The sequence below is a fragment of the Dreissena polymorpha genome, chromosome 15 (assembly GCF_020536995.1).
Source record: "Dreissena polymorpha isolate Duluth1 chromosome 15, UMN_Dpol_1.0, whole genome shotgun sequence".
NCBI lineage: Eukaryota > Metazoa > Mollusca > Bivalvia > Myida > Dreissenidae > Dreissena > Dreissena polymorpha.
Window position 1 is genome coordinate 8,732,878 of NC_068369.1, and position 11,220 is coordinate 8,744,097.

Consider the following 11,220-nt stretch of genomic DNA (forward strand, 5'->3'; position numbering starts at 1 on the left):
GTAATCGATGATCCTTGATTCCGATCATTGGCAAATATATACTGTTTTCATTTTTACTTTCGTTTTTAAAAATAGATATCAAGGATAAGGAAGTAATAATAAGTGAAACCCTGCCTGTTCCAGACAAGGAAGTACGTTAGAAAGCTATAACCCCTGGGAAAATTGGTCTAGTGGTATTAGGTGGTCTTGTAATCGGAAGGTTCATCTGGTTGCAGTCCTGTTCAGAACATTTCATTTTTATTAGCTTAAGAATACTCCCACACCGCTTCCTCTCCCAAAGGTGCATACATTTGGGACATGTGATGGTAGTAAGCCTATGTGCCGTGGCCTCACACTGAGCCGCGTGTTGAGGGGCGACCTCATCGCGGTGATTAGGGGGTAAATGTGAAAGTCGGAAGACAATGCTGGTCATAATATAAATTTATAAATCTGACCTTTTTACCTTTAACCTTTTCTATTCCACAATATACGATAGCTGGGATAACACTACACTGCAAATAGTATATGTGCACAGCATATAACGATATCATAGTGTAAAGACGTGGAATTAGAAACTAAAAGTAAACATCAAATTGTATACAGGCTCTTTCCTACTAACGTAAATAAATCATTATAGATTATAAGGTAAATACTTATTGTTTAATTATTTATTACAGATACCACCAAATAATATTAAGCAATGAATGCAATGTTTGCAGTGGCACAAGTATTTATATTAAATATTTGGGTGCCTGTTGTCAATAATAAAGGATTTGTCATATGTTTAGTTGTTGTCCTCGTATAAGCCGCTGAAACACTTTTCTGTAAATTATACTCACATTTACTCAATCTATGATGCATTTTTACCAAATTGGATTGTCAAATAACATTATTGTATGCGCTATGCCAATGAAGCAAATGTGAATGAATATTTAAATGGACAGTGTATTTTTAAATCATTTATATAAAAACAGTTCGATCACCAGCATTGTAAAGAGCATTTAGTTATTGAGTAAACCTTTATGCTGGATAAACAGGTAAGTAAAATATTCATAAGAAAACATTCCGGCGAATATAAATTTTGGTCACCTTTTATCGTCCGACAACGGCACTCGTTAAGTTGTGTTGGATTTTAATGTGAATTAATTGTTAATGTCGTTTTTAAGGTGACACTGAATATAGCAAACGTAAGTTACTAGTATTTATGAATTCTAAATCGGAACCTTGTGTCGATATGTTACGATTTTTTACCAAAAAATATATGTTTAGTTAAGTAGGTAACTTTTTTTACCGAGCAAAGATAGTATGATGATACAAATGAGAATAACATTTGATTCTAAAATATAAAAGTATATGAAAGATGTTTCACGTTTAAACTTCTTAGAGCAATACGCAAAATTCTTTTGATGGTAGACTATAACACGGCAAAAAAATCACTGTGTTTGCATGGACGTCGCCATCTTGAGTTCCTTTTTATTATCACCTCGTTCAACTCCACATGTACGTAATGATAATCTGTGTTTATATTCCCATTTTGCATCAATTTTCAAAATATTAAATGTTTGTGAATATTTAATCCCCTTATTTCTCATGCAAAACATAAAATGGAGCTAACAAAAATATGACGATTGACAAAATAATTAAGGCTGAAGATCACATTGCTTGCATTTTCACGGTAAAATATTAACAACCGTATGGTGTTTTCTGACCAAATGCTCTTGATATTAGGGAAAGACCACATGTGAAAGTGATTTCAGTGTAAAGATAGATAAAATTATTGGACATTATACAAAATAAAAAAAAGCAACAAAACTACTAGTGCCATAAATACGATATTTAAGTTCTTCCAAATTAATGATCGTTTCAAAACTTGAACCTATGTATAATCGCGCAGCAAGTTAGTTACAACACATCTTTCTTATGATGTATAAAACAAATACAATGATTCCCGCTCCGCCCCCTCCTCCAACCGTTACACTTACGATGATGACTGTTTTGGAGGAGGCTGTAGTTGTCGGAGTCGTCTCCGTCGTGAGATTTAAGGCGCATGCGCAGTCATCGTAGACGGGTCCTAGTAAAACAAATGACTTAATATGTCCCAACAACCATATTATTATAGAGTTTAAATTACAACAAATTGTTAGTGTATTCGTTATAATGGATTCTTAAAGAGTAGGGAAATAGCGGCTGCTAAGTTAGGCGCATCAATGATATTAACGCAAATTTAATACTTTTTAAAGGAGTGATGGGTTTAAATTTGAAAACTCGAAATACCATTGTATTTTTTAAATACGAAACCTGCCAGCGACATAACAGAATGTCAACGCTTCACTTAGTACTTGAATTTAATCTGAACAATTTTGCAACCCCATGCCTGGTCTGCAATTACACAAAAGTTCTAAAGCAATACATTCATCCAAACTCAAGTTCAATGAGTAGAAACCGCTTTTCTGTTTTTGACTTTTGAATATTTACAATGCATGTACTTGACATAAAATACTTTGAATTCTTAGCAGGACCAAAAAATGCAACGGGCTGTAATTTAAACTTCTAGATAAAGATGATCCATACTGTATGATAAAATTCCGTTTAAAGTCATTTGAAGCAGTCAGGCTAATCTGGTACGGAATATCATCATGAATTTCTCAGTTTAATAAATGTAGAGTTTAAACCGTTGTTCGGGACAACAGTTTTGAACTTGAAAATTTATTTGCGTTGTATTTGCCTGGCATACAATTGAACTTGTCGTCACACAACTATTGACGGACCATAATTTACAATGGTGTAAATATAATACATATCTAGAGCACATTTGCGTACATTGATTTTATGAGTCGACTGTTAAAGTAACGTAAATACTCAAACTCAACGAATATTTCGCAAAGAAAATTGTAAAATAAAGTTTATCCATAAAATAATAGTGTTCTTTATAGCAATAGCCAAATTTTCAAAGCTATATCTGGTATGGTAACATAGATTTATCGATATGAAAAATGCTCGTTTTTATTTCTTTGTGGCACAATATATTCCATTTTATTTTCCCGCAACGATATCTATCCATACGACAAACGAACATTAATATGGTACATGAACATGTGTTGAATATATTGTTTCACAATAACAAAACAGTTCATTTTGTATCTTATTAAATCTATTACCAGACCATATCTAGCGTTGAAATTTTGGCTATTGCTATAAGCAACGTTGATTTGTTGGGGTTAATTTAAATTTTCGAAATATTGTACGAAATATTCGTTAAAGGGGCCTTTTCACAGATTTTGGCATTTTTTAACTTATTCATTAAATGCTTTATATCGATAAATGTAAACATTGGATCGTAAAAGCTCCAGTAAAAAATCAAGAATAAAATTAAAAAAAGGAAAAGAACATTGCCCGGACCAGGTTTCGAACCAGTGACCCCTGGAGTCCTGCCAGAGTCCTGAAGTAAAAACGCTTTAGCCTACTGAGCTATTCCGCCGAGAACATATACTTGAAGTATTTTATACGTTATATAAGCAATCTTCGTAGTTTCACAAAATTTAACGACAAAAACAGAACTCTCCAAATTATTCAATCGTTTCGCGTTGCAACGCTTTATAATTTTTAGGTTTTAAAATCGTCAAAAGATGCATATAATGGCTATATTAGACCATGGTTAATGTTCAGTATTACTGTTTCCTCACAAATATCATAACTAAAACGACAATTTGCGAATCTGAAACAACTTTTTTCAATTTTGTCAATTTACCAAAGCGTGAAAAGATCCCTTTAATGTTTAGTGTGTATGGGCTTTTTAGACCTTCCAGTATTGTCCATACCAAAACGAGCTCAATATAAGCACAAGGCGTATGTTTCTTTAAGGTGTAACATTATTAATTAACACTAAATCAGCTATCGATAATAGTCGATTATGTGTTACCTGAAGCTCTATCGTATTTTTCAAGCATGCACTGAAAATAGCAGTAATTGGCATTGCTCTGGGAACACGCATGTTTATTGCCAGTGATTGATTTGATGTAAGCGTTGCGATAACAGATGGCCCGTTGATAGCCGCTGTACTGGTCGAACTTCTTGCATTCATACTCTGTCCCAGTAGGACCGAATAGTGGGTCACACGAGCCCATCACTAAACCTACCCTCGCCACTAAAATACAAATATTAAAAACACATTATGTAATATAAATTATTTAAAATTGAACGATCCGTATGTTTATATGTATATATATCAAAGTGTTCAGGTCCTTCCGCGCCTGAGACTGCACTATGTGAGGACATGGAGTGTGACCCACAAATCCTACCCCAATAGTTTACTTAACTCACGACAGTGTTGAACACATTTTAAACTGCAAGATCCCGCTAATTGGTCATTACTGAAAGATATTTCTAGTTATGCGTGGTATGTTCTGAGGGTGGAAACCGGAGTACCGGTGAGAAACACCAACTAGTATGGCAACCAAACTAGCATCCTGCCGGAAACAGGGATTGAAAATTATTAATCAATATAAAGCATTAATAACCACATGCTCCTTCTCCTAATCGGATTTACGGATTTTCAAAATAAAAAAGCCCCCCCCCCCCCTCGAAAATGCTTCTGTGAGCTTACTTTGCTACTTCTTAGAAATACGAATTGTAATATGGAATATAAACAGGTTACATGCAAAATGCTTTGTATAACAAAAAGAAAGTGCTAGATACAGAGTAAACTGGAATAAAGTGGCAAAACCATGGTGATTACCACAGGAACACACTTTTGCGTTATTAAAGCTTATACAACTCATAGAACACTTTGGTGGCAGTGCTACACAGCTATATAACAGAGTAAGCCTGATTTTCAATCAGCGTCCTTATATATAAAAATTAAAAGCATTGCATTTTCAATAAATATAGATATAATTATGGAAAAATAAAGTTTCACTAACGCACCTAATATTATCCAAAAGATTGTCGATTTCATTTTAGGAACACGTTCTTTGCTATCCTCGTTATCTTGAATGCATGTGATATCAAATATTTAGTCTTTATCGATCACATAAAATTCCTGTGTCGCTGTGTATCTTATCTCTTATGTCATGAATCCAAGACCTCTTCACTAAAATGATCAAACGTTATCATGCATAAGGAAGTATATTTTTTTAAGACATATTCGTTTTATTTGATGTTCATAGATTGAAAACACCTGAAAAGGGACTGAGCAGGTTAAGTACATCAGTTCCATCACTTCCCCACTAAGAACAGGCTCCATTAGTCCGTCGTAGTCTCCATCCTAATGTTAGGCTGCGAGACATATGCTCTTCACGCGGACACAGGACGCAGGATACATGCCTTTGAACACAAATGTCTCACATGTTGCCCAACACGCACCACTTCTTGCGACCTTCAAACGACGAAAGCTGGCTTCGTTTGTGCACCCCACCAGGAACCACTCTCTGTGAGTTTGTTCAAAATGGCACGCTAGAGGAATGTCGCCGTCTAGGCCATCAGGAGAAAAGCTGGATGGACAATTTGATAGAAACGACATCCCTTCCAATGGATGAATTTCTCTCAGCAGCACACAGCAGACCTGGCAGGAGTAGGATTTCTGTATCGTCGTCCCTATTTCCCTAACGGCCAGTTTTAAACATTAAAGCTTTATTGGATGTTTTCATTCTTCCGCTGCGTAAAATGATCGCAAAACATCTAGGTCTAATCCCTTCCCTAAAAAATTTTTTTTTCCGAAAAAAATGCAAAGGATATAACAAACACGTTAATAACATTTGTTTTATGATAAGTTCTGTAGTGAATATCAAACTAATCTCATAATCGTACTAACATGAAGTGTATTTAAGCATTTAATAAATTCATGTCTTTGTTTATTATAATTGCAATGGTTTATGCCTTGTATGTGATTATTCGTATAGAAACTTATCATTTAAAGTTATAACGACATGATGGTACATGTAATTCAGTACAATAAGCGATCGGCGAATTGCTGTTATTTTTTTGTGGGAGTTTACATGAACATCAACACAATTAACATGTCAATAAACAATTACTACACTGTCCCATTTTCAAAAAAAGAATATCTTACTGTGGGGATCTAGCCCGTGCCGTGACAGTTTATTTCAGTTGCCAGTCGGACACTTTCCAAGACGCCTGGGCTACCTTCGAATTGAGATAGCTTTCGTCGCCTGGCGAAGCGTTAATAAGTCGGTATTCTTCGCATTGTGGTCAGTTGGAAGAGAAGTTTGAAAGTTGGAAGACGTATTCCTTTTTGTCATTGACATTGGTTTTATACTAGATGCTATAGTATCGACGTGTAGTAATTCGTGGATTGATACTTGCAGTGAACTGCATTCATATTGTTTTGTATTACTGGAATGATTTTACATGTTTCGATGTTAAATCTCGTGTTTTCGCCGACAGCTAATAGCGGCTCAATGGTATATATGTCTGATCTTTTCTTTAAATTTGTTATACCAGTTATACTTAATGGCACTTATATATTAGTTGAATGTATATCTATTTGCAGCAGCCGCACATGTTAATGTAACTGTGAGCGAGTGAAAGAGGTGGTCGATTATCTTAACCGGGAAGATACATGTACTATATGTGATAAATGTTTATGCAATGTCATTGAATAAGTTGTGTCATATCTTAGTTTGTATGTTTCTTTTGTTTTCAAATGCTTTGCTAGGTTAGTGATAAAGCAGACAAAGAAAGGCGTATTAGTTAACAAACACGCTTATTTATAACAGAAAAAATTAAGATTTTCGCATAATAACAATTCCATAAATATTAGTATTTTAATTTGTAAAAACAATATGTTTCGATTTATCGTTGTTTATCGGTCAGCAAAAAAACACGCTTAACTGACTAACTCATAAGCGATATAAATCGTTGCTTTTTTCTGGACAGGATAGACACATCTAACATAGATTTTGCTCATCTTACCTGAGTGTGAATTCTGTAGATCCAGCATCAGAAGATAGTCAAGATAGCGACGTCCCTTTCGCGCCTTGTTGTAACCTTTAGTTTATTTTTTTTACTGACTTTCCAGCCATTTCAGTAAAAGAGTGTAAAGCTTTTATTTTGTACAAAAATTCACCTTATATCTCGACTTTACTCGAGTAAAGCGAGTAAGTTCAGACTGAATTTGCTACAAAATAACGCTTGTAATTTTCGTTCTGATATGCCTACAAAGTGGGCGGCATTCATAATAATAATAATAACAATAAATGAAGGGTATAAAACGGCAACAAATACTTGTCTAGGCACGGACGTCGCCATCTTGACTATTACGTGATAGCCCCTTCTGATTATGCACTGATAGAAGCAAACCGTCGCTTTTGGATGCTCAAAAAAGTGCATACCACTGGTCAACTGTCGCAAGTTTGTTTTCATCAGGTCCCGTACTAAGGATTCTTGGCCAGCCACAATGTGAACACGTTGAGCCCATGAATTAGGGTTTGAAAACACAAATGCACTTCAAAACATATTTTGTTTTGTCAAAAGATGGCTTTTGAAAAAACTGTATATATATTTATCACGAAACTGTTCGACACAATGCTATGTGATTTTTAAGCTTTACATTTATTATTTTGATTTTTAAATGCCAACACTAAAACGCTTTTGCATCTTTTCAACGAAATAATCTTAGACTATTCTAATAGACTTAAGTCATTTTTATCTTGTGCACTATGTCGCCAGTAAAAAAAGACGGTATTCGACTCTCTTATCACCAAACGCTCGATAACAAAGTGTGATTCACCACTCAATATAACTCGTTAAGAACTGCTTTGTCACCCTAGTTTCCGTAAGCTTTATTTTATAATGATTGCAAAGTAAACACAGACAGATACAGTAAGTTATTGTACATAAGTTACGTATGATGTATCGAATAGACGGCTTATTTTAAAGATATTGCATTTTATTGCTATCATAATCTCGATGTTATTATCAGTTAAATGTATGAATTTAAATAAAGGTGATCAAACAGATACTGTACTATTATGGGCATCTTCAATAATAATGTATGTCTTTAATTTAATGTTTAAACAGATTAATCCCAATTAGAGCGTTTTGTCTTATCTATCCGATATTCTTCATGCATGCTGTTGGTATCAATAAAGTTTGTACATAAACAAATATGCAAATATGACGAAAATGTCGATACACATATCTGGTAGTTTCACTATGGCCAATTGCAAGTGTACAATTTTTTGAATAAACATATAAATGGCTAAGATAAAGTTGCCATTTTTATTCTTTTCCATAGTCTCATATTAACCAAAAATATTAAACATCACTAAAACTGTAACACATTATTTATACAAAATTGCAAGCGACAAGGTTCTTCAGCATGAGCGTCTACATCATCGCTACGTCCGTCTGCATGCAGCTTAAAGAATAAAGATACAACTTGTGAATGATTGTCGCATCCTTAAACTAATTGATCGTATTCAAAATTATTATAAACTTCCACAGACAAGGCTTTTTTGAGCCCCGAAGCTTGCTTTGAACAAACGGAGAAAAGCATAAATATGCGATGCTGCACACACATTATTAATAATTGGTTTGAGAAAATAGATGTTCCATATAAGTTGAAACATATTTCTATCCAAATCATGTGATCACCGGGATTATGGGCATTGTTTACCACAGTGAAATTATTTCATCAATCTTTGTAGAACAGCTCTTTCTGATGCCAATGATCAAATAGCAAAGCTGTTGGTTTTTTAGTATAAGAGATAAAATTGGTCAATTTATTTTGATCAGTAACTCTTTATAAATAATTTGACACCTGAACCATGGCGAATTTAAATCCTAGTAGCATGCTGTAGACATAATTAAAATATGACCACAACAAGGTTTCAAAACAAATATTCAACCTCTGAACCTTTCTGTTTCAGAAATTTAACCCCTGGGGCGTTGCAATATTCAACCACAAGGGTATGATTTAAACCAATTGACGTAAAACACCAACTATAATACCTTTGACCCTTCCGGTTTCGGAGTCGAATATTTATAAAGTCTTATTTAAAAATCTAATTTTATTCTTATTCTGCATACACTTTCGACGGACCAAAGCGAAAAGAACGATTTTGACAAATAGTCAACCAGATTAAAACAAGCAGATGAGAAACCTTGCAATAGGTTGCAGCTCTTGTAAAGTTTCGTGATATCTTTCCGGCGGATTATGTAATATCACTTGGGTAGTTTGTTTGTTTTAATAAAGACAGACGACGCACACTGGACAAAGGCATTCACAATTTGAAAGGACTTCATTATGACACATCTTTCTAGAAACAAAATCAATGTGTATATACTTGTACATTGTTTGAGCATTACAGTTGACGTATTTAACGAGCTGGCTAGTAAAACCCTAGTCGAATACCAGTGAACGGAAATCATTTTCTCGTTAAGAGGAAAGCGACATGTTTTACTTTTGCGGAAAATGATCTATGAATCCAGATAAAAAAAAGCCCCATATGATTGCGAAAGGTTATCACGTCGTGAACCAGTAAGGCAAATATTTAAAGATGACATACGAGCAATGATAAACGGCAAAAGCAAGTTTAAACGCACATTCTATGTGTTATCGGCGCTTTCAATGCAGCTGTTGAAAAAAAAAACCAAACTAAAACTAAACAGAAGTTTAGCCGCCCGATGAAGGCTCTCAAACAAGGTCACCATCTATAAAAAGAAGGAAGATGCATTTGTATACATGCATTAAACCAGTCAAAATATACGATCGTGTGGAAGGCCTCTTTAACGTTGTAAGAGGAAGAAATAGTCAATGTTAATGAAGCATTGAGCATATGAAAAATCATTGTCTGTGTTTGAAGACGCTTTGCCTGAAGATTTCATCGGAATATTATCATACAATGTAGTTGCTCTTTAAGCAGGTTTGAAAGTATTTTGGACTAGTTCTGTTCATGACATTCAACTTATCTAATTAAAGAATACGGGGATGGCGTTAACAAGATCAATTGAATTTATTGATATTTTCAGCTCATATTAATTCATTGTACCAACAACGTAGTTTGCTAATATTGGTGAGATATGAAAGATCATATCAAAATAAGTTCTCAAAAACAAATTTGAAATCACTAATCCGGTCTGAACAACAGGTTCATCTGATCGTGGATTGATCTTTAAATGCTACTGTTGAAATGTTTATTATTAATCGATTTAAAAAGTGTATTAAATATCTGATCTTTGACCGATTCCCTGAATACATCAAGAGTAGCAAACACAACACTCGAGAGTACTAGAAGTGTGCAATCATTCATTACGGTAATCATTCAAACAGCAGAATCGCAACACATTATCTTGATAAAATTATAAAAAATACAGCCCAGTTGTTAGATATGATCTATAATAACGTCATAGCCAGTCAACGGAATTCATATTGAATGTTTAATCAGCTCCCCGGTTGTGCCCAAAAAGTTACATGAAGGGGTAGCTATTTACTCAGTTTATATGAGGAATATCAATAAAAAAAGCCGACATAACAACTACACAACTGGTGGTTTAAGCTGCTTTACCTTATGAACTGATGGAGGGAAACCTATAAAAATAAATCGATGTATGAAACAGCTTCTTGTTTCTTTGGCTGCTATGGCAAAATGGGGGAAAGTATGTCAAGGGTCAGATTAGATGTGTGGTTATTAAATATGACAAGAAATCAGCACTCATGATACCTACTTTAATCTTTTAAACTAAATCTGAATCATTCCAGTAGTATGTAAAAAGGGCATACATTCACACGCGCATATGAATAACATGCTTTGACCCAGATCCGAATAAAATATTTTTTTAACTTTGGATGGATCAAGGATCCAAATTCGAAGATGTTGACCTATTGACAATAAATCTTGATGACCAAAGTCCAGCTGCAACATACGCCATGGTTCTTATCTGGGTCTGTGCATCACATCAACTATGGGCAATCAATTCTCCCCACTGGTAGTTACTAAGCTAAACTCGTCAGTAAACTCATTTGCAAATAACTCTTTTCAGTAAGGGCGGCCGTTAGACCGTAATCTGAACTATTAAAAAATGCTAAAAGATGACTGCACATGTCTTAGAAAAAATACTCACACAGAACCATTTATTATAAACATATTATGAGCTTACTTCTTTTTTGGTTCATTCGACATATCGGCAGTATGTGTATGTATTGGTGAGTTTTAATTGAAACATGTGTCATCATTAACGTAACGTGCACGAAATATCGTGTATATATATATATATATATAT

The 11,220-nt window shown here is 34.4% G+C and overlaps 1 protein-coding gene across 1 annotated transcript; it reads right to left on the reverse strand.

Annotated features, from left to right (window-relative positions):
• Nucleotides 1–1,533: 1,533 nt before the first annotated feature.
• LOC127860553 (uncharacterized) lies at nucleotides 1,534–5,053 on the reverse strand. Its single transcript, XM_052398675.1, has 3 exons — nucleotides 4,903–5,053; nucleotides 3,899–4,123; nucleotides 1,534–2,050 (listed from the first exon to the last, which is right to left on the reverse strand). The coding sequence occupies exons 1-3, from the start codon at nucleotides 4,931–4,933 to the stop codon at nucleotides 1,878–1,880; spliced, it is 429 nt and encodes a 142-aa protein (XP_052254635.1). The 5' UTR covers nucleotides 4,934–5,053; the 3' UTR covers nucleotides 1,534–1,877.
• Nucleotides 5,054–11,220: the final 6,167 nt, after the last annotated feature.

Bases quoted from the DNA above. Each gene is read 5' to 3' on its own strand.
- LOC127860553 (XM_052398675.1), bottom strand. From the start codon at position 4,933: ATGAAATCGACAATCTTTTGGATAATATTAG. The intron at 4,124-4,902 runs GTGCGTTAGTGA...TTTGTATTTTAG, and splicing joins AATCTTTTGGATAATATTAG to TGGCGAGGGTAGGTTTAGTG. The intron at 2,051-3,898 runs GTAACACATAAT...TTGTTTTACTAG, and splicing joins AAAATACGATAGAGCTTCAG to GACCCGTCTACGATGACTGC.